Raw genomic sequence first — 23,635 nt, 5'->3', positions numbered from 1 at the left:
TACACATATAATAGGGTTCTTAAAAGGGGATAGGAAACAGAACTGGGATGAGCAAACAGCCTAAGGGGCAAGGGTTGTGGATAGCAAATGCTCCCAGTGACAACCCACATTCCTTTTTACCATGGGTGTGTTTTTTTGGCAGGGAGTCTCCTTTTGTAGTTGAGGTACGGTTGACCTGAACTGCTTAGGGGTTTATGTAATCTTCATGTTTACGGAAACATAGGGGAGGACATGTTATATATCCAGGCGGCATGCTTGGCATCAGCATTTCAGGAGCATCTGAAGCTGTCTGGGCAGTTTTCCAAAGCTGGCGTGCCATCACTGTATCTCATAAGATGCCAGGAGCCCACTGGCAGGCAGCACCATCAGCTGTGATGCCAGAGCTCACACCCTTCTGAATTGGGGTGGAGGGCTAATTTGTAATTGACCCAGATTCCCTAACTCTCTTTAGGACACCGTCTTGGCTTGTTATTGGAGGTAGGTTGTTGTTATTACGAGAAAGAGGTCCAAACTAGGAGGGAACTGAGAGAGATGCTACCTGTAGAGGAAACACAGAACTCGTGTAATCTTTGTTGGTTGAGAACTTTGCGATGGGCTGGAGATGTGGCACCACTGGCTGTCGTGGTGCTGGTGGATATCGTGGGATCAATAAAGTTGATTGACACTTCTACTAGCTGGAAAGGTCTCCGTCCTTAGTAGCCTCAAGCAAGGGTCCCCATTAGCAGCAAAAAAAAAAAAAAAAAAAAAAAAATATTGCTGAGTCTCTGAAATAGTTCAAGAAGTATGTGGCCTTTTTAGGGGCCTTTTATTTAGCTGTCCTTTGCTTTCTGCAGCATGAGTGGGCCTGATACGTGAAGTGTGAGTGGCACGATGTAATTAAAGTTTCAGAGGCAGTAGTGTTGTGGTGAAGAGCTCAGTCTCTGGAACCAGACCACTTCACTCCCATCTGGCTCCACCACCAACTCAGAGGCCCGTGTACTCCCTTAACACCTCTGCACCTCAGTTTCTTCACCTGCAAATGGACGATGATAAAGAGACCTGCCTTGTACTTTGCAGGGTCCTTAGGATCACCCAATGAGGCAATGCTTGTAAAGTAATTAAAATAGTGCCTGGCTACAGGGTAAATGTTACCACACTTGTTAAAGAAATGAAGAATAAGCATACATTCTGGTCCAGTTCTCTAAAGTTGTGCCCTATTCTCAAGGGTCTCAGATTGAATCCTTTTCTAAAATGAGGAAACATTTCATAAAGTTTTGTAAACATTTTGTAAAGATATTTATTTCTGATGTAATGCATTGTAAATTTGAGTTTTCGTACATTGAATCTGGGTAAAGTGATAGGTATGATACAATTTGTTGTATTTCCATTCCTAATATAAGAATGTTAAAATTTTTAAAAAGGAATAATAGCTAACCTTTGTTTAGCACTCACTAGCCTGTTTCTGAGGTGCTATTTCCTGTGGCATTGTATGTAGTAACTAACTTAATCTTAGTAACTCTCTACATTAATTACTGTCGTATTTCCCATTTTACAGTGAGGAATCTAGGCACACAGTGGTTAATTGCTTGCCCGAATTCACACACCCAATCTGTTGTGCACCTTGATTCTGTATTCCTAGCTGCCATTCAGGTTGTGTACTCCCTATTCTGAAGGGTTCTCAGGCAGAAGCTCTACAACTTGTTGGGGGCTGGAAGGTAGGGATTGTTACAGGAGGAACCTGAAGCGTTTGATTGGGCGTACCGTCAGGGCCTTGGCTGTAGGTGATGGAACCAGACTTGTTAAGCAGAAAAGGAACTTATCCATCTGCACTGCTAAGCTCACCAGTTCCACCAGAGGCTGAAGAAGAGACTGGAACAGATTCAGGGAGACAAAGGCCCTGCCCCAATTTGGGAGGCCCCAGCTCACTCAGGGCGCTTGGAACACTTGGAACACTTGGAACGAGTTCCAGAGGCCCCTTCCCTGCCTCCCTACCTGCAGATTCAGAGGCTGGCAGGAGCATGTGATTGGCTGTCTGCATGCCACGCGTGTGCCACATTCCTATCGCTTCTCTTTTTGGGAGTGCCTGCTCTTCCCCGCCGCCAAAATCAGAAGAGATTTGAAGTAACAGGCAGCCAGAATGACAAGTGCCCTCTCCTTTGGGGGCTTCAACTAGATGCTCCCCAAGTGATCTGCCAGCCACAGGATCCCGTGATTCTACTCCTGATGAGGACTGGGGCTGTTTTTCTTTCCTGTAGCACCTGGAACGCAGCTCTGTACCAATTAGGCCTCTGGTGAATGTGCTTCACAGAGTTTAATGAGACTGTTAGCCTTTGGCATGCAAGAAAAGAAGGGTGCACACTTATTTATAGCATCTAGCTTTTTGATTCAGAACAGACTGTTTCAGCTGCCGAGCTCCTTTTGTTGATCAGGAGAACAGTTGATATTTATTATTCCTCTTAGCAAAAGGAGGACAAAAAACCATTTAAACATTTAAATGTTTAAGTACTTAGTGTTTAAGTACTTACTAAGTATATTTAAGTACTTAGTGGTGATATCGCAACATATTGGTTGAGTAGGGCTGTTAGAACGATCCTCATTTTTGATTATCTACCATCTCTCCACATACCGGCTCCCGGTGCCTCATTTCAGCCACTGTGATCATTCTCATCTCCTCCTCTTCCATCATCCCTCATTCCCATCCCCAAGTCAGTTTCTAGGCACTGCTGGCTTTTCACTGCTTAGCATCCTCCATCACACTTGTCCTCCCCCACTTAGTCCCAGCCCATGCCTCCCAGACCTGGGTTAGGTCTCTCCCGCCACCCTGTCTTACCTACTTGATCTCAGCATGCTGCTTTCATTTCTCCCTTCCTGCTGTGCTCCTTAAAGGCACAGTGACACCTTCCTCAGTACAGCAAAGCAGCTAAGAGGGCCCTGGGTTCAGGTTCAGATTCCAGGTCTGCCGCTTGGTGTCCACACTAGTGAGGAGTGTATTCAGATGTAATTAACAAAACCAGCATGCAGTGGCTTAGCCAAAGCGGAGTTTATTTGGTTCACCCTCCAAGAAGCCTGCGAGAGGCTGGTGCAGTAGCTGCAGCACCTCATGGCATCAGGGCCACACACTTCCTTTCTGCTCAGTGTTCCTGGCCACCCTACTTCCAGCTTTGAAGGGGCAGGGCTGAGGGCAAAGTGGGTGCTGGCAGAGAATGCCCTGCTTTTAAAGGACTCCCCTGGAGGCCTCACCCAGCCCCTCCTGCCGATGTCTCATGGCGTAGGATGAGGCCCGCAGCCAGCCCTGAGCTGAACACATGGCCCATGTTCACCTTGCTTAAGGTCTTCGGATGCCCACCCTGTGCCATCGCCAAGCACTAGGTGCTTATTAATGCTTAGTACTTTACTTTTAAATGGAATATGTTTTTGTCAGAACAGCTTTTCACAGTAGACCAACTAGCATGATATTTACTGTGTGACCTCTGTATATGCCATTTAAAATTCTAGAATTCTTTTCTCTCCTCTCCCACCACCTCACTTTACCTTTACCCATTTATCACCTTCACTGCAGCTCCTTGTCTCCAGGTCCCCAGCTCCCTGCCCTCCCTCCTTGACTGTCCATGAATCCTGAGCATCCCATCATTTTCCTCTGCTCCTGCACTGGCCACCTAGCAGCACGAAAGAAGGTGGCAACACAGTGCTGCAGGCTCCACTGCGTGCTCGCACCAGTCTCTGAGCTGACCCTGCTGTGAGCCTTCTGTCCCCTTTGGTGGAAGGGGCTTTTGTTGTTGTTTAAACCTTTTTCTATTTTTTGCATTGTTTTTCTTTTTCTGCCCTTTTCTTTTCTTCTTTTTGACAGGGTCATCTTGCTCTGTTGCCCAGGCTGGAGTGCAGTGGTGCGATCACAGCTCGCCACAGCCTCAGCCTCCTGGTCTCAAGCTATTCTGCCTCCTCAGCCTCCTGAGTAACTGGGACTACAAGTGTGCACTACCACACCCAGCTAATTTTTTTTACTTTTTTTGTAGAGACGGGGTCTCACTATGTTGCCTCAGCTGGTCTCGAACTCCTGGCCTCCAGTGATCCTCTTGCCTCAGCCTCCCTAAGTGCTGGGATTACAGGTGTGAGCCACTGCGCCCAGCCGCCTCTGTTCTTTTTAAAACCTCCTGCCACTATTCTTTTCTTTTCCTCCTAGCACCCACCTCATTCCATCTTTACAGAGAAAACTGGCTGGGCCCGACAGGGCCTGCCATTCTCTCCTCCTTATCTGGAGGATCTTGCCTCCCTAAGAGAAGTCCTCTCAGCAGGAATACGTTTGTTCCTGGGACCTGGCTCCCTCTAGTCTTCTGGGACCTAATTTATCTCCCCAGGGTCTTCACTCTGCATGCTCGTTCTGCTCATGGTAGCGAGAGGCTTGAGTTGCCTGTATGAAAAATTAAGCACATAGATGAAAAGCCCTTCTTCACCCCACACATCCTTCCTTCATGCCTCATCTCCATCTTTTCTTTGCTTATTGGTCCCCATGGCCTATGTTCTCCCCCATGTCCCCCAAAGCCACACTTGCAGAGCTCGTCACCCAGTCGATTCGGGTGGTTTCTTGGCCTCTGTTGCCGCTGGCCCCACTGGCCCCTTCCCAGGGCCCTCTCTGTGTCGTGACACTGCTGTCCCAGCTCCCTTCTTTGCCCTCCTTTCCAGATCCTTTTGCTCTCCCTTTCCGCAATCTGACCCTGCTGCCTTCTCTCTGAATACTCTTTTGGACTGATCTGATCTCTTCCAGTCACTTCAGCGCTTTTCTCAAATGTTTGTCTTCTGTTAGATCTTTCTCTTGAGGTCCCAGAATGTCTCTGGTAAATTACCTCATGATGCCTCGAACTCAGTATTTCCCATGCCAAACTCGTTCTTGACAGCTTCCTTCCCCATTCTCCCTTTCTCCTAAAACAAACCAAAACAAAAAAACCCACAAAAACCTCCCCTTCTCTCCCCCTCTCTCAAACACATACACTCACTCACTCACTCACACTCGTGCATATACAAGGGCCTTCTGTGGCATGGATTTTCCCCCAGGTATGTGCGCCAGAAACTTTGGGCACATCCTATGCCTCCCCAGTCCCCACATGCTTCCACAGGTGACCCATCCTTGCTGATCTGACCTTGGACACATTTCTTGATTCTGAAGCCCCTGGACCATTCTGTCCACTTTGTTCCTGGCCTGCCTCCATCAAGGTCTTCCTCCTCACCCCACTCATCCCAGTCCCTCACGATCTTCCTAAAGCTCTAACGTCATCACGTCACCCTGTGCAGGGACCAGAGGCTCCTCGCTGACTGAGAGGGAAGTCCGTTTGTAGATTACTCACCACGGCAGGCAATGCACCAGTACTGAGAAGAGAAAGAAGTTGTGGTTTCTGTCTTTGATGGCTTCTCACAGTGGAGCTGGGCTGGGGAAGGCCCAGCTCAGTTTCTGTTCTCCCTGATGCCATTCCTGATTCCTGGGATCACTTCACCACAGTCCTGTTTCTCGCCCTTGGGGCGCTCCTGAGTTTGGCTTTGTATTTGTGCTGTTGATGTATTTGCTTCTTTTCCTGTGCCAGATACAAAGCTACTCAAGGGCAGGGATTGTCACAACTTTGGTCAATTGTGGGTTGTCCTGGCCACCAGCATGGTGCATTATCCTGTGTGGGGACTCTGTAGGAGCCCTTTGGTGGAGGATTATGTTTTAAGCTTTCCAGGGAAGCAGATTTGATGGGACTTACCTTAGCGTGCATAGACACAAACCCACACTTGGACAGTTGCGGCGCCAGCGATTCTCAGATGTCTGCTTTGTTTTTCTTTCCCACCCAGTGCCTGGAGAGAGCCATGAAGTTTGCCTTTGAGGAGTTCCACCTGTGGTACCAGTTTGCTCTGTCCCTGATGGCTGCTGGAAAAGTGAGTCCCCTTTGTGATGGGCAGTTTTTTATGCCTATCCTATTAAGGCCAAAGAGATGAATGTCATTGAATTGCACGGAATGATAGACTTTATGGAAGTCTTTCGAGCCGCTCTGGGAAACTATCCTGGTCCATTCTCAGTGAACAATCAGATTTAATTGTCTGGGAAGCCAAGATGGACTTATCACTGAGAAGAAAAATTCTGAAATATTTGTCTCTTTCTAGTCATTGTGACTTCATCAGGTGTCATGGGCATGGCTTAAACTAGAGCTAATTTTTTACACTCAACCGAGACTGAAGCTATTTCCTGGAGGGGAAACCTGTTGGTTTTCTTGAGCAATGTGTTATATTAGTCAGTACATGATACTGAATGAAAATGTGGGCTGAGGGAGTCCAACGGCAGGATGGAAGGTTGGTGCTGCTCTCCCAGCTGAGTGACCCAGGCAAGTTACTGAGTAGCTCAGTTTCCTCGGTAGAATGGAGTAAGAACAGCACCCACTCCGTAGATGTGTTATCAGGGGAATGAGATGCTACGCCGTAGGTGTTTAGAGGTGCGTTCCTTGCTGTGTATACACTCAACAGAGGTCATAGCTATTGTTTTTCTTGTTAATTTGGGCCATTTAGCGAATGAAGCCTGAGATAGAAGATTATTTGAGCTAAGTGAATTCAGAAATTTAGTATTCTGTGCCTTCAACTGGATATTTATCTTTTATAGGAACAAATTTCCACCATCTTTACATTTTTCTTAATTTTCCAATAGCTACACAAGTATGGGACGAAATCCAGGTGGCACCAGGGAAGCATTCCTGCTGGCTTTTAACCCAGCATACTCCCCACTCCCTCAGAAGCCACAGGCTTGGGTTTTCACATGCCCCAGGCCCCCGCTTGCTTGGGTTTAAAGTTGGAAAAGCCCACGAGGAGGCCACCCTGACCAAAACCCCCTCTGAGAAGGCTGTCATATTCGATTCTGTCAAACGCTTTGAGTTTCACAGAAATAATCTTCTCTTGCCAAGTCTGCCCGTGCCGTGAAGGTGCTGAAAGAGTGTATCCGCCTGAAGCCGGATGACGCCACCATCCCTCTCCTCGCTGCCAAGCTCTGCATGGGCTCCCTGCACTGGGTGAGTAGGGGTGCCCCCTCCCCGCTCCTGCAGAGGACTCCAGGCCAGTCCTGCCCATTTTTTTCATGTTGAGGCACAGAGAGAAAGCGAGGGTGATTCATCCGCTACGCAACGACAAGATACAAGACCGTGTAGAGCCACGGAGCCTGGGCCTGTGCCCCTGGCCTCCTCAGGCCTCATCCACCCCCACCCAAGCACTGAGGAGTACTCTGGGGTACTCCAGGGGTTTTTTCCTATGGGATTGTGCTCCAGGAATAATGATAATAAGATAGAACTATAATTCATACTCCCATACATCTTGCTTTATTCAAGCAATGTGGGACTGAGAAGAGACACGTGACTGAATTAGCATCCCTGGCTGAGCCTGGTTTGTTTTTGCTTTTGTTTTTGCTTTTGAGACAGGGTCTTGCTCTGTCACCGAGGCTGGAGTGCACGATCGCTCACTGCAGCCTCAACCTTTTGGGCTCGAGTCATCCTTTCACCTTAGCCTTCTGAGTAGCTGGGACTATAGGTGTGCTCCACTGCACCTGGCTAATTTTTGTGTTTTTTGTAGAGACAAGGTCTCACTCTGTTGCCTAGGCTGGGAGCCTGGGACTTTCTAAAGAGCAAGGAGTCACCCTAAATTTCAGCTCATATGTTAAATTCAACTGTCTTCATTTCTCTTCCTTCACATACACATTTTTCTTCAAATATTCTTGTTCAAATTTGAATTTGGCAATAGCCTGATTTGTAACAATTCTAGTACCTCAAAAAATACATCATTTGAGTAGAAAATAGAAAACTCAGTCTAATTGCCGAGATGGTGGTATAGATAATTGCCACATACGATAGAGTTCTAATTTCTTTTCTTTAACTTCGTGTCAACATTAGCAATAAAAACGATTTGCTCAAAAAAGACCAAAGCGTCTTACAAGCTCAGGTTGTTCACCCTTATATCCTTGCTCTTTGGTTTTTTTCCACATATTCTCACCCAGTAAGAGAAAAGTAAGCCTAGCGAAGAGTGTTCCAGTTTAGTTCCATTTTGCTTGGGAAAATGTAGAAGAGATGTTTTGAAAGCACAGGCTCTCACCTGAAACGCACAGCTGTGAAGGCGTAGTGTGGTCATGTGGGTTTTGACAGTTTGGGGCTGTGAGCAGACAAGGGGATGGCGCAGGCGCTCCAGGAGTGGGCAGGCGGAGGAGTGGACACAACTTTTGCATTTGGAACATGCCAATTCCCAGCAGTGACTACTGCCCTCCTCCCAGCTCTGGCTTTATTTATTACTGTAACATATACATCTTGAAATGCCTTAAATAGACCTCTTTTTTTTTTTTTGAGACGGAGTCTCGCTCTGTTGCCCAGGCTGGAGTGCAGTGGTGTGATCTCGGCTCACTGCAAGCTCCTCCTCTCGGGTTCATGCCATTCTCCTGCCTCAGCCTCCCGAGTAGCTGGGACTACAGGCGCCCACGACCACGCCTGGCTAATTTTTTGTATTTTTAGTAGAGACACGGTTTCACCGTGTTAGCCAGGATGGGCTCGATCTCCTGACCTTGTGATCCACCCGCCTCGGCCGCTGGGATTCCAGGCGTGAGTCCCTGTGCTCTGGTCAGGACCTCTTTAAAAAAAAAAAAAAAAAAAATATATTAATTATTATAACTATTATAATATGAGTAAGCAAAATCGTAACAAATCTTTTCTGTATATTTTTTCTTGCATTTTTATTATTAAAATTTCTAAACACCACAAAACTCAAGACTATATGAACTCCAGTGTCTTATCACCCAACTCAATATCATCAACGTTTGCCATACTTTGAAGGAACAAATCTTACTATTTTTGCCTGTAATGAATTGTGCACCAGGTCTTATTGTGGGTGTAGTTTACAGGTGCACATTTTCTCATTGGAATCTGCTGGCACAAGGTACATGTGTTGAGGTTTGTAAAATAAGTGGATGGAGTTTTGAAATTTATAACAGTTCATGGCAAAGAGAATCCAAGCCTAAATGGATTCTTTATATCCTGGGGGGGAAAAAGAAAGGCTCAAACATAAAACATTCCAAGAACTTTATTCTTTACAAATATATTCAGTTCAGCTTCTGAATATCTAGCACAACTTCATTATAGAACCAATCAGTAAAAAATAAAGATAAAAAAGATAGACCCCCACCAAATATGAAAGCAACTTTGGAAAAGAAGGCAAATAAGCAGTAAGGAAAACTTTAAAGAGAAAAAGCAAGATAGGAATCCTGCGAACTGTTAGAGAGGCTCAAGAAAACAGAACCACCAGAGTGGGATTGGGAGATTTGGGAGTCATTTTCAAAGTGACTCATCAGAAATCCAATTTTGGCAGCAGATGCTTATGGGAACTCATGTTAGAAATTCTGCAGGTTGTTGTTGTTTTTAACTTGTCTCATTTTTTAGTTGGAAGAGGCTGAAAAGTTTGCCAAAACTGTCGTTGATGTGGGAGAGAAAACGTCAGAGTTCAAGGCCAAAGGCTACTTAGCTCTGGGGCTCACGTACAGTCTGCAGGCCACTGACGGTGAGTGACGTCCCACCCCCAGAGCCGCTGAGCTGCAGGGCTGGACTGCCTAAGTCTACACTGCAGGATTCCCACAGTCCCCTTCTGTCTCAGGAGGGTGCAGAAGCTAGGGCATTCTGCTGTGCCATTCAGTGGGGCCCCTGGTGCTGCTGTCTTCTTTGTTTGGTCTCATGGGAGAATGGGAGGGCAGGGAGGAAGGCCCTGTGCCAGGGCTCCCAGGCCTCATATTCAGGTACATTATGCTGGTGGTGCACTGGGCACCTCGCTGGGCTTTGCAGGATGATTCACCCACCCAGCCTTGCACCTGCCCCTGTCCTACCACTTGGTCTGGGCTGTCCTGTGTGAAGGGATGCTGGATCTTAGGTACAGGAATGTGGAAGAGTCGGCCAGACACTTCCAGGAAGCTTTCCTTGACTGCTCAGGAAATGCCCCTTCTCCATTTGCACATTTTAATTTGTAGATGCGTACATGTGCAGTGCAGCAGCTCACAAGACCCCTAGGGGTCTTGGAAACAGTGATTTTGGATGTGCTTAGAGTTCTAATGGATGGGATTCTAGCTAAGAAAAAATCTTGTATACTTAAGTTTTCAGTGATATTTGCAGAAAGTTTAACAAACTTTTCCTGAACTATTACTATTCTTTTATCATGTTGTTGTTAAATGTAACACAAATGCAAAACAAAAATCTCAGAAACAAATGGATAATTTTAATGAATTTGAATTAGTATAAGGCAAAATATCTTGTAACCGTTAGCCTGCTCAGAAGCTAGAACCTTGCCAGCTACATGGGGAGCCCTCCATGTGCCCCTCCCAATCACAAACCCCCTTCTCTCCCTTAAGAGGAAATACTATCCTGACTTTTACAATACTTCCTTTTTTTCTTTATGGTTTTGTTGTAATTTATTTTACAAAGTACTCCAAATTCTTTGCCCTAAAATATCAAAGGTCCTGGGGAAGTTTTGCATATTAATTGCTTTTCAATATGGATTACTTGCTAATTTTCCATATACACATGATACATTGGCAATGCCCAGCACATAGCTTTTGATATAGTAGACTTTGAGTGAAGGGCAAATTTAATGCCACATATTAACCTATGTAAATTCTTAGTTCAGACTTTACCCCTCATTACTCCTACAACTTTGAGAGAGTTGCTTGACCCTGTGGGGCTTCCTCTTCCATTCATGGGTCAGATGGGCCTTTTGAGGTTCTCTCTAGCTGGGTCACTGCTGTTCTAAGTTACGTTAGCCATGGTCTCCAGCCACATTGACCCCCTGGCAGCCTTTCACTGCTCTCAGTCTCATGCCAGGCTGGGAGGTGCCATGTTGGAGGCGTTAGGTAACGGCCTCTTGCAGTTCCAACCATAAACAGTTTCCTCCAGGACTTTTTCTCTTGCCGTAGTAAAAGTACCTTTTCATTCCTAGCCAGGCTAAAGGGCCATTTCTCACGTGCTCTGCACAGGGCAAGTGTTGACTCACAGCCAGGTAGCCTCACACTTTTGAGCTAATTTTCCATGATCAGTGTTGGGTTTGCCTACTCCATCCCTTGTGTTCACTTGAAGGTGTTAAAATCCTGGCCATTGCCCAGTGTGAACCAAGCTGGCCTTTCAAGGCAGCAAGCTAGTGTCGGTGGCCCAGCACTGCAGCTTGTCAGTGGCAGAAGGAACTCTGAAGGCTGTCAAAATCAACACTGCTGGCGCTTGCATCCCTCCCACCCCACCCTCATGGAGTTTGTCTTTCCCCTGAGTTACATGCCTGCACTTGAGAGGGCAGTCATGCTCCTTCTGGAGTTCCCAACTGGTCTTTTGCAAATGGCCCCCATATGCCTGGGAGTACCAAGAGTGACCACCCAACTCACACTGCCCCCTTGGCATTGTTCCACAGTCACACCCAATGAGTGCAAGCACTCAGGGGTAGCTCTGTTTCCTATCTTCTCCAGGGCCTGGTGCAGGACTGGGCACATAGGCACTCAGACATGGTTGCTTTTCATCCAGTTGAATGCACAAGTTTTGTGATGGGTTTTGTATTTGTCAAAAACTCCCTGATCTCCCATGCCACTGACTAATTGAACCCTTTTCTTAGCTTCTTTGCGAGGGATGCAGGAGGTCCTGCAGAGAAAGGCGCTTCTTGCATTTCAGAGGTGAGTGGGAGTTCATCTTTTCACTCGGCTGTACATAATGACACCAAAGTATGATGAGTATAAAAAGAAGAGATATTTATAAAGATTATGTAAACAGTGTTTTACCCCTGAGAGTCTTTCGTCCTGAGCACTGAACACACAGCGTGCAAACCCTGCTACGTCACTTGTTGCTATATCAATCTGCACTCTTAATCTGTTTATCCATTTGGGCACATTTTATTCATTCCTAATGAAGTGAGTTCACCTCGAAAAAGATAGATACTTTGTATGCCGAGGGAGATGAGTCCTTTATTAAAGACATTTGTCATCATCTACAGAAGAGATTATTCTTTTCTAGCTTTTTTTTTTTTTTTAACATGTTAAGCTGCAGGTTTTGTATTAAGGAATGAGAAGGCCGATTCCAGGAAGTCTCTGAAATACTGAGTGAAGACAGTGAGCCCCAAACTCCCTGCCCCCACCTTGTTCCATAACACTTTGTGCTTCTCTCTGTCATTGTGCCTCTCAGGAAATTAGGAGAAGGCCTTGCAATTGTAAAATGCTCAAGCATCACAGTGTGCCTTCACATCCCTTATTTAATTTGTTGCTCACCACACACAAGTAAGGAAGACAGACAGACAATATGTCCCTTGTAGGTCAGGGACTGAGGCACAGGAGTTACAGGAGCTGCCGGTCCCGCAGCTGTTGAAGTCAGTATGCGGTCAGGGTCTCCTGACTCTTACCCAGTTTCTCCTGCCCCACCATACTACATTGCCCTCATTTTGTTCTCATTACAGGTATAATCAGAAAAATGAAATTATCTGGAAGTATAGCCCCATAATGTGAAATCTAGAATTGCTATTGATACTGTCACTTTAAATATATCTGAGTTCTGATTTCTTGGAATTGTATTAGAAACTTAGATACTTACATGAACATTTCATGAGGCCTTCCTAATACCTGACAAGCTTTGTTAGACTCTTTCCTTAGAACAGGGGCTGCCAACCGATTTATCATGGTGTCCATGTGCCTTTTTTCATGAAATCATGATCACTGGTTTCGGTGAGTCTGAAACTCTTCCGTCTCATTTCTGTTTCCTAGCAGCCTTGCCGGTAGCTACTTCAGGTTGCCAGCCCCAGTCTGGGTAATGATAAAAAGTACCAACTGACATCTGCAAACAGATCTCCTGTCTCTGTGCTAAGCTTTTGTTGATGTTCTTCAGCACGGAGTGTGGAAAGCATTTCCATTTCAAATGATTTGGAGTTTTAAATTCTCCAGTCCTAGTTTGTAAAACCCACACATGGATGCTTAAGAAAGTGGTCATTACATCTGTTTCACTTTTCTTAAATCAGCACATCTTACTGGCTCTCTAAAAACAGCCACAGTGGTGGTCTGCCTTGAGCTGCCAGTATAACTTCATGTTATGTAACAGCTGCTCCATTGGCCCGAATTCTTTTTTGTTCGTCTTTTGCTTAAGTTTAAATTCAAAGAGATTTTTAAAATATTAGTTCATATGGGAATAAAGAGTAATAAAATCCCACTAACCTAACTGATGATATTGCAGAAGGCTAACCTAAATTAGAAGTTGTGTGAAATATAGAATGTTTTCAAAGGAATGTTTTCATTTTGTTTCAAGTACACAGTAACTAGGACTATTCTAGTGAATTGCAATCCTAACAAAATCTTTAAGGGAAAGATTTTAAGTAAATAAAATGGTTTGTATTACTTCTTAAATGTAAATGGATAATTTAAAACTACTTTGATGAGAAGTACTTTCTCTACTATGTATTTTAAATATCCTCCCCACAATTCTGTTTATACTAATGTTTTGCATTTTTTGTTTAAAAAGAAAACACAATTCAAGAAGGGATGGGGTTGCAGATATAGCACAAGAAAGTTAACTCTTAATTATGACTGGAACCATAATTCAGAAATGTTTGTTCTCTAGTGGATCCAAAGAGGTGATTTTTGAAGACATCCAGGTTGGGCGGCTGCATCTGAATGTGAGACCCTCAGCTGTTCCTACACTCATAAGCTCAACCCAAGCAGCTGAACCAATTCATTTGCCCTGTACAAAAGTATAGTGAAGAAGAACACAATATTGTTTGCAAAGCTTCTGAAGATGCTGAATTGATCTGAGTTGCTTCTTCTGCAGGCTCTCACATCCTACTGAGAAAAGCAATCCTGAAAACAGTTGAGAGCGCCTTTCATTGCATGGCCCACAGTATACATAAAGCCTGGTGCTCCAGGAGGCAGGGGTGGCATGGTAGCGTTTGTGTTTATCACTCATTGTGGCATAGGGTACACAATCTTGCTTTGTTTTCCCCTTTCTCTCCTAACTTGAGTTTAAGTGTGGTATGATTTGTGCATATAGGGTGATGAGCCATCCCAATCTCTTGAGGACTGAGTGGTTTCCCAGAATATGGGACTTTCAATCCTAAAATCAGGAACATCCTGGACAAACCAGGACAAGTTGGTCACCCTCTGTGTGTAACTAACGAGAGATTCCTGAGCAATAGATTTAACCAGGGTTTGCACTTTTAAAAAAACTTAATGCATGAATCCAGTGGCCCCTGTAATCAGACTGAAGGGGAATTCAAGGAGAATTGGCTAAACAAGGCAGCAAGGTGACAGTGTACAAAGAACGGGCTTTGCAATCACGTGCTTTCCACTCCACTTCTGGCTTTCTCTCATTTGCTGGCTGTTTTTGGACAAGAAGCTTAATAGTTGATAACTTCACAAATTGTATTTATTATTGTTACAAGATATGTGCCTTATGGACTAGGGTCAACATTGATCAGCCTTCTCTATATTCTTGGTTTAGCTCTGGAGAATGTTGGAAATGGAATCTAGGAGAGCCCTGGGGTAGATGCCACAACATCCTTGGGTTCTAGCCAGGTGATCTGGGAAGCCCATGCGACCATGTGATGCTTTCCAGTAGCAGCCCAGCATGCCTATCTCTGGGCACTGCTCCCACTGCACTGTCATGATGGTCATTTTGGGTCTCTCCCTCTGGAGTGGGGGTGGGAGCTCATCAAGGAAAGGCACTAGCATGATTCATCTCCATGCTCCCCAGAAGTTAGCATAGGGCCTGGTGTCATATTGTAAATACTGCATAATGTGGATGGATGGATGGATGGATGGTGGATGGATGGGTGGGTGGATGGATGGTTGGATGGTGGATGGATGGATAGGTGGATGGGTGGGTGGTTGGATGGGTGGATGGGTGGGTAAGTGGATAAAAGGATGAGTGGGCTCTTCTTCATGGGAGAGAAACTGAATTAATCATGTGGAGGTGCTTTGAGATAAGGGAAGCATTTTGTGAGCATCCCTGTGGTGACATTTTTAGGTCTTTTAGGTATTTCTGAGCAGTATAGCCAGGTGTTCAGTATATGGGCACGGGGTTTATGAGGCTGCTTTAGATAAATGTACAGACTTCAGAAGGCTTGCAGTTCTTCTGATTGTTGATGTCCTTTCCCTCACCTGCCTTGCCTGAGGATTTCTGTCCTGCGAGTTGCCTGTGGCATACCAAGGGGCTTTCCCACAGGAAGCTTAGCTGCTGAAGTTGCTCTGTGGGAAGCAAGTATTTCAGCATATACTTGAGATCAACACAGGGAGCTTTTTCTTGTTTTGTTTGGCATTTTCCTTATTTCCTTTTTTCCTTCAGTGGGTAAAGTGGTCAGTTGAATTCATTAGCCAAATTGTAGAAATAAGGTTTTTAAAATGTGTATGTTTCAGTTGTGCCTCATTAGAAATTTGGCAGTTGAATATGCATCATTAGCCAAGTTGGAAATCTTTCAGATGTTGCCCTAATGCACTCCAGAAATTCCAAGATCTCTAGCACTGCTGGTTTATTCCTTTCACAGTGCTGTGGTTAACAGAGAAAAATCATTTGATGAGGCCAGCATGGGGTCTTTAGCCAGAACTATCTTTATGCACACCCTCAACTCAAAAGATCATTGCCAGCCCTTCAGTTGGTTGGTATTGCATAGAGGCAACCATGACTTGATTTATTTGTGAAGAATATGAATTGAACTGAGAAAATTATAACTCTAAGAAATTCTTTTTGAGGGTTGTATAAACTTTATTATTTGTGAAAGAAGGTAAAATAAATCAAAAAATTTCTTCATAATTGTGTATTCTTTTTCCTGAATAATTATAAGAAAGAGAAACCATGATTTTTCAATCTCACTGTTATAAACACCAAAGAAAAATATTCTTTGATGTACAAATTCATGGAAAGCCAGTGTTTGTAAAATTTTAAAAGTTGCTATATACTAAGTGGACCTTAGAAATAAGACATTTAGTAGCTGGGCGTGGTGGCTCATGCCTGTAATCCCAGCGTTTTGGGAGGCCAAAGTGGGAGGATCACTTGATCCCAGTAGTTCTAGACTAGCCTGGATAACATGTCGAAACCCCATGTCTACAAAAAAATTTATAAGTTAGCTGGGCGTGGGGAGCACGCCTGTGGTCCCAGCTCCTTGGGAGGCTGAGATGGGAGGATCGCTTGGGCCCTGGGAGGTTGAGGCTACAATGAGCAGTGATCATGCCACTTCACTCCAGCCTGGGTGATAGAGTGAGACCCTGTCTCAAAAAAAAAAAAAAAAAAAGAGAAATAAGACATGTAAAAGGATAACACAGGCAATATCAGCTTCAGCCTCTTCAACTAAGCTAAGAAAGGTCCTAAGGCTATGTCTTGAGGCCAAGTGAAGATTCCCCTGGAATGAAAGTCTAGGTGCTTTGCTCTTAAGATTAATATAAGGACAGAGATTAGCTTTGCCTTACCCTGGACCTGCACATGAGCTACTACGTTTGCATAAACAATACCCTAAATTAGTGGACTTAGCGTATTTTCTGGATGGCAAACACCTAGGAGGCTTATTAGCTCCCTTCCCTGCAGCAGACAATTCGATTAAAAGACCTTATTACTGTAGAAAGCCATCTTTGGCCTGTTGGCTACAGTTGAATCCATAATGATTTGGTTTTCTTTTTCATCTCAAATTTGTTTTCTGCTGGTAGAAGAGCCTCCTTTAATCACAGAATGTTGACAGAACAGCATGAAGTTTTGTTTACTATCTGGATCCCACCTAATTAGTCTGCTCCATGGTGCCTTTTAAAGAAAGTAGAAGTTTGTTTTTCTCTTCCCAGCAGACTGTTAAACACAGAATTATATCTTGTACGTAGTCACATTTTGAGTTGCTGATGCTGAAATAAAAATGACTTCCACATAGAAGCAGAGAAGACCACATTTGCAATCAGCTAGGAGGCCAGTATGGTCCCTTCCTGTCTGATGTCAGTTCTTAAAACTGAGCCTGGTGTCTCACCACACTCTTACACATCACAGTTATCTGGAATAAATCAGTGAATGGCATGGAATTTTGTAGAAGCTTCAAAAGACTGAATGAGTGTCTTTCTCTTCCCTTTTTTCACCAAAAACCAAAACCTCATTTTATAAGCAAAGCTGGGTCTTTGATTTTCATATGGTTTCTCTGAAATCTAGAAATTTGGATAAAGTAGCGTTAAGGAAGGCCGAGCCAAACTTAACCAAAGCAGCCATCGCCTTGCCAAGTGCACACATGGCTTCACTGTGTCCCAGCATGACACAGGGGCCCATCTGCTGGGGAGATCAGGCCTCAGGGCCTGTGGATTCTTCACCTCGAGGCCCTCTGCAAAGCTGACAAGCTGCGGCTGCCATTTTAGATGCTAGACAAAACGCGCTCCTGTTCTGTACCTTTACACACTGGTAAGAGGGAAACTGTTTACGTGTGTAGGTGGACAAAGAAGAAGAGTTTAAATGAAGCATTACATAGTTAAATAAATATGGGGCCTTAGTATAAGAATGCAAATGTGGAAAAGACTTGTTTGATAGGGAAAGTAAAAATGGCCTCCTCTCCATGTACTAATAGCCATAAATACTTTTTCAGGGCCCACAGCCTGTCACCCACAGATCACCAAGCAGCTTTCTACCTGGCTCTGCAACTTGCCATCTCCAGACAGGTCAGTTTCTCTAGTGTTTCCTATGCTTACTGCACTCTATATCTTGATACAACTCCTTCAGCTCTTCAGTTTGAAATGGTAGGTGATCTTCCTTTATTCCATTGAGGCTGACCTGGAGCCAGGAACCCTTCTCAGAGGTTTCAGCAAAGAGCCTGTTGTTTTGGTTGGTTTGAGCATCAGCTGTGAAGACACAGCAGTTCCAGGCTCTGCTGTTGGACATTAAATCCACACAGCTGGAGGGCCCAAGCTAGGGTCAGATGGCAACTTGGGGAGCAGCACATGGCATATACCCTGAACCCAGGAGTCATCAAAGAGCCTTTGTCCCTTGCCAACAGGAACCAGGTAGCAGAACCCAGTGCTGAGCTGCATGGTGGGGATTTAGCCACTGATTGGGGTCTGGTTATCATAAGGGTGTCATTGATTGGCAGGAAGATGCCAGCAGGCAGAGACAAAAGAACCGGGTCCTTTACAATACATGGAAGACATGAACAGTTTTCCACTGTGGCTACTCGAAAAAGAGAACTTAACACTATCTCCTTGCATGAGGGGCAAGTTTTGCCAGCCTTCATCTTCCCCAAGGCAGCTTTTAGATGTTGCCTCTGCCATTCCTGAAACCCTCCTATCCCCTCCCAGCTGTTCTGGGGATGTTGGCCACATGCCTGCCCACCCACCAGGTGCAAGACACTGGTGGTAACCCCAGCACATTCCTGAGTGCTGACTGGAAGGGTGATTCAAAGGTCAGCTCTGCAGACATGCCATTCCCCTGGCAGGCCTGGGCTGAGGTATGCACCTGTCTTCCTGGTTGCTTGGGAATGGCATTGAGAAGTGGCTTCCATTGGCAACCTAGGGACTGAGGAAACCAAGATACCGCCCCTGTAAAGGTCCTGTCACCTGACTATGGCTCACAGCTGGGCTTCTGCAGCAGGTGTGGGCATTGATTGACCATCTGATCTCTCCCCTACACCAACAGCTTCTCTCACCTTCTCCATGAAGCCTTCCTCCTGTAGCAGCCTGTACTTCTTCCTTTTGCCCCGCTTTCTTGTTCAGTATCTTTCTCACTGGACTGTAGGTTCCAGGAACCCATGCCCGTCGTTGTCATTGCTTTACCCTGGCACTTGGAATGCTGCCTGGCATGTGTTCAGCACTCAGGAATACTCGCTAAATGAAGGAACCAACTTTGAATTCCTTCAAGGCATCATTTTGATCCCTGTATCAGTTTGTCCCTGGTTGCCCTGATCATCCCTGCAAATCAACATCATGCCTATGCTGTGCCTTTCGACCCACCTGTCAATACCGGGTTGAGTGCTGTTCACATAGTAGGCTGTCACCTGGGGAGGGATGAGTAAATGGAGCCCTGTGGGTGTGGCAGCAGCCTTTGTGGGCATGTGGTGTCAGAACACCAGAGCTCCAAGGGAGTGCTTCCCTGCCTCCCCGCGGTGGGGGTGCGGTTTGACCAGGAGGAGAGGATGGACAGGAATCACTCTCTTGTCAGACACTCATAGCTGGGTGACCTTGCCCAAGCCATTTCACCTCCCTGGACTTCAGCTTCCTCCCTGTAACTGAAGGATTGGGGTGGATGGTCTCCCTTCCAACCATGACAGCCGTGATTTTATGGTTCCAAAGCAGAAAGCCTCCACCAGCCAGCAGTTATAACCTAAATCCATCAAGAAAAGAAGTTCATTGAGGAAAAGTAATTGGTTTGGGAAGAGAAGTCATGGCCTTCTACTATGGAGGGAGGTTACTGAGAGTTTGGGAAAAAGCAGGAGAGCTAAGAAGAGGCCCCACAGAGGACTGGAGTTGGAGCAAGACGGGAAGGCATCTGTGGGATGGTTGTGTAAGAATGCTTCAGTCCAGAGCTCGATTTCAAAATCTAGCTTCGGGTTCTAATCCTCCCTGGTTACTGCCAAACCTGCATGGAATCCAGGGTGTCAAATACCCATTGTGTGTGCATTTTATCAACCCTTGTGCTTGGATGATTTTGAAGAAAGTCTCGAACAGCTGCTGCATTTAAAGGTTCAGGTTGTGTCTGGTCCTACATGAATCTGGACACATCTGCTTTGCATGTGGCATTGCAATGTGTTTCTCAATCAACTTATTTTGGGCTGTAGTTTGGAAAGGTGTGGGGCCTTTTGTTTGTTGTTTACTGTTTTGGCATGTTTCCTTGATATCTAATGGAGGTCCAAGACAAAGGAACCTGCAAAGAACCACAGGCCTCTGATCACTTGGAAAACTCTGCCAAAGGTTTTATAACTTATTAAGCACTTTAATTTCAGTAATACTTGGAAAAAGAACAGTTAAGCTAAGGCAGTTTAATTCCACTAAAAACCTCTGACACTTTGTATGTGTCTCCACTTAGAGCAAAATCGTCATGAGCATAATCAGAAGGAGATCAGTTTTGTGGACAGAGTGAGAAAGTGTTTACTTAGGGAGAAGGGAAAGACGTGGAGCAGCATTGGCAGCTATGTAGAGAAACAGGGTCTCCTGTATCACTCTGTCACTCAGAATGTCTCTTGAAGGTGGCTTCCGTTTTCATATTTGTGGTTAATATCCTGGGGCTGCCATAAAGACTTGGCTTAAAATGCGAATGAGGCACAATGTGAAACAACTTGATATTTAAAGAGAATCAGACAGTGAAATGATGGCTTCTTTTATGTGTGTGTGTGTGTGCGCGCGTGTGTGTAAAACCTTTTTTGGTTTTGTTTTAAACCAGATCCCAGAGGCTCTGGGGTATGTCCGCCAAGCTCTTCAGCTTCAAGGTGACGATGCCAACTCCCTGCACCTCCTTGCCCTCCTGCTGTCAGCACAGAAGCATTACCATGACGCTCTGAACATCATTGACATGGCCCTGAGCGAATACCCAGAAAATTTCATGTAAGTGATCCTGGGCTTCAGTTTTCCCTTACTTGGAAGTTATTAAATTTACTTCTTCCCCTGCCTTCTCTCCAATCTGTCTAAGTCCCTCACGGATACCCTGGCAGTCAATAATATAAAATTCCCTTTACTGTTATTTTTTCCTGATATTAAAAACCAACTTAGGGCTGGGCGCGGTGGCTCACGTCTATAATCCCAACACTTTGGGAGGCCAAGGTGGGTGGATCACCTGAGGTCAGGAGTCCAAGACCAACCCGGACAATATGGTGAAGCCCTGTCTCTACTGAAAATACAAAAATTAGCTAGGTGTAGTGGCCTGTAGTCCCAGCTACTCGGGAGGCTGAGGCAGGAGAATTGCTTGAACCTGGTAGGAGGAGGTTGCAGTCAGCCGAGATCGTACCACTGCACTGCATTCCAGCCTGGGCAACAGAGCAAGATTCCATCTCAAAAAAAAAAAAAAAAAAAAAAAGCTGTTAGGTCATCCTAACGTAGTGTTAGGTCATCCTTATTTATTTAAAATACTTTATCCACTCTTTCCCAACGTGTACCATTGGAGCACATGAGACAACTTTAAATGGACTGTGGATGAACACTTTTAGTAGTTATAAGTTCCTTTTTTTTTTTTTGAGATGGAATCTCACTCTGTTGCCCAGGCTGGAGTGCAGTGGCATGGTTTCAGCTCAATGCAACCTCCACCTCCCGGGTTCAAGCGATTCTCCTGCCTCAGCTTCCCTAGTAGCTGGGACTACAGGCACCTGCCACCACACCCAGCTAATTTTTTATAGTTTTAGTAGAGATGGGGTTTCACCATGTTGGTCAGGCTGGTCTTGAACTCCTGACCTCGTGGTCTGCCCTGCTCAGTCTCCCAAAGTGCTGGGATTACAGGCATGAGCCACCGTGCCCGGCCTAGTTACACATTCTTAAATGTATATTAGAATGTAGTGATTTGATGAAAATTATTGCTCAGGGGGCTATTAAGATATTTCCAAGTCAATTTAAAGAAAAATATTAAGTAAATACTAACACAGATATACTTGGATATGGCAAAAGCGATGTTAAACTCCAATGGGTGAAATTTGGGAAACAGGGCGTTATAGCTTTTTTGTCCTGAGTTACTGAGGGCTTGTTCCACTAGGTCTCGGTGATTCTCCTATTTTAGGCTACTGTGATCAAGATACCTTCCCTCTCTGTGTCTTAGTTTTACTCTCTAGGAAATGGAAGTTCTTGAACAATCAGTATTATACATCCCCTAAGAACTATCACTGTAAACTGTCATATGCTAGAGTCATCTACCTACCTTCTTATCTTTCCTCTGAATCACTGTAATCCATTGCCTGTTGGTTAGGCTTTGTTGAGAAGGACTTTGTGTTTTGGGCTACTGGGTTACCATTTCATCCTCAGTGCCGGTAGCTTAGTAACCAGTACACAATGGCCAGAAATAGTAAACATTCCTGCACGCTGGAAGGTTCTGATTGTCTACGGAGTTGCAGGGTCAGTAATGGGGCAGGGACTGCTTGGGGTTGGGGAGAAGGGAAAGAATGGAGAAGGTGGCCCAGGGTTGCTCTCTTCCCTTTCAGAAGTAAGTGCAGCCACAACCTAAGTGGGTCAGCTCTGGCTTTATTTCACTGCCTCATCACCTCACTGGGTTTTAATCAGTGCTTTTCAGCAGCTCTCCTTGGAAAATTGGTTCACACATTTCCATTACAAACATTTCTTTGTCTTCAAGTGAAAAGGGCACTTCTCCCCATCGAGAGAATTCTTGTTATAATCCAGGAAACCTCTGACTAGAGCTTTCTTTTGTAGGCTCAGCTATTTATGCAGAGTGAATTAAAGAGCTTTGCTGCAGTGTTTTACTTCTTGCAGATCTCAAACTTGCTCTTTTGTACACCACCTATATTTCTGGATTTTACCCCAAGCTGTTTATCCTTAAAATGGTTAAAGCACTTTAAAAAATATGTGATCTTTTAACCATCGATAAGTACAACCCGATACAATTGAATTCAGTGTCTCTCATCAATATTTATAAAGCGTCATTCCCTGTCTCACCCTAGAACACACACACACAAACACACACACACACACACACACACACACATACACACACACACACACACACAACACGCTCTTTCATTAGGCATTGGACTCCCGGGTGTGGTTCCTGCTTCCATAGCCTAGGGTATCATCCAAGAGAATGCTTATTAAGCTAATAGCCATACCACATGGTAAGCAGTAAACAGTGGTAGCTAATATGGTAATGCCTCCAAGTGACAGCAGCTGACAGCCTTTTCAAGTAGTAGAAGTAAGGAACAGCAGTAGAGATATTTGAGGAATGCAAGGCTGTTATTTTAATGTTAAGCCGTAAGCTCAAAAAAGCAAAGCATATGGCAGCAGGTCTGAGAGCAGTCCGTGACTTGTTTGCTTTTTAAATATTTGTATTTCTTTGCGATGGGAAACTTCTTCCCAAGAATACTTTATTAAAAGTTGGGGCCAGATGTAATCAGTGGATCCCATGGTTTCTTCCCAGCCTGGCTAAAACATTTCAATACCAACCTAAACAAGATTAAGTGGGCATTTGTTGCAACTGCCATGTAGTGTTATCTGTTTGTTTGTGACAAGCTTGTCTGCAGCAGAACTGTAGACTCCTGAAGCCTGGGAGTGGAGGACATAGTTAATGGGTAGTCAGGCCTTGATGGAGGTGAAACCTTCCCTCCGTGAGGGTCAGCTCCATCCACCTGTTGGGCAGTTACCAGAGGAGACAGCTGAAGGCCCTTGGAGGAACAGCTGGTTCCTCCAGTGTTACCTTCCTGTCACCATGAAATGCTAAATCTTGCTGTTTAAGTACTTTGAATAAGCTTAACAGGGTCCAAAAAGTTCTAAGCTGAGAGGTACCAACTCAGCTACTTTGTCACTCCAAGCAGGGCCGAGACAACAGTAGAATCAACAATTGAGAAGATGTTTCTAACTGTAGGGATTTGTGAGAATCAGGAATTCTTTCTTCAGGGAACCCCCCAAATAAGCTCACTACTCTGGAGAAGCGGGCATTTTTGGAAGTGTTATAGGGTTAGTCCAGTATGGAAGGAAAGGAACGAGGAAGGCTTTTTTGTAGTGGTTGAGAGCACAGTCTTACAATGG

The 23,635-nt window shown here is 45.0% G+C and overlaps 1 protein-coding gene and 1 long non-coding RNA gene across 10 annotated transcripts in view; one reads left to right on the top strand and one right to left on the bottom strand.

Annotated features, from left to right (window-relative positions):
* The window catches only part of TTC7B (tetratricopeptide repeat domain 7B), a 258,957-nt gene that overhangs the window by 126,495 nt on the left and 108,827 nt on the right, over positions 1-23,635 (top strand). For all 9 annotated transcript variants that reach the window (XM_017882311.1, XM_017882310.1, XM_017882309.1 and 6 more), the window contains 6 exons: positions 5,803-5,886; positions 6,900-7,004; positions 9,405-9,522; positions 11,602-11,659; positions 17,560-17,632; positions 20,343-20,503. In XM_017882311.1, coding sequence (XP_017737800.1) covers positions 5,803-5,886; positions 6,900-7,004; positions 9,405-9,522; positions 11,602-11,659; positions 17,560-17,632; positions 20,343-20,503 — 599 coding nt within the window. The remainder of the gene's footprint in view (positions 1-5,802; positions 5,887-6,899; positions 7,005-9,404; positions 9,523-11,601; positions 11,660-17,559; positions 17,633-20,342; positions 20,504-23,635) is intronic.
* LOC108535913 (uncharacterized) lies at positions 15,699-21,902 on the bottom strand. The gene is made up of 5 exons (XR_001887360.1): positions 21,801-21,902; positions 19,569-19,826; positions 17,603-17,812; positions 17,181-17,338; positions 15,699-16,223 (listed from the first exon to the last, which is right to left on the bottom strand). It is a non-coding gene; the product is annotated as an uncharacterized LOC108535913 (long non-coding RNA).

Source organism: Rhinopithecus bieti, unplaced genomic scaffold (genome assembly GCF_001698545.2).
Source record: "Rhinopithecus bieti isolate Rb0 unplaced genomic scaffold, ASM169854v2 scaffold_12086, whole genome shotgun sequence".
Classification (NCBI taxonomy): domain Eukaryota; kingdom Metazoa; phylum Chordata; class Mammalia; order Primates; family Cercopithecidae; genus Rhinopithecus; species Rhinopithecus bieti.
This window is presented reverse-complemented; position numbering and strand designations above follow the sequence as displayed.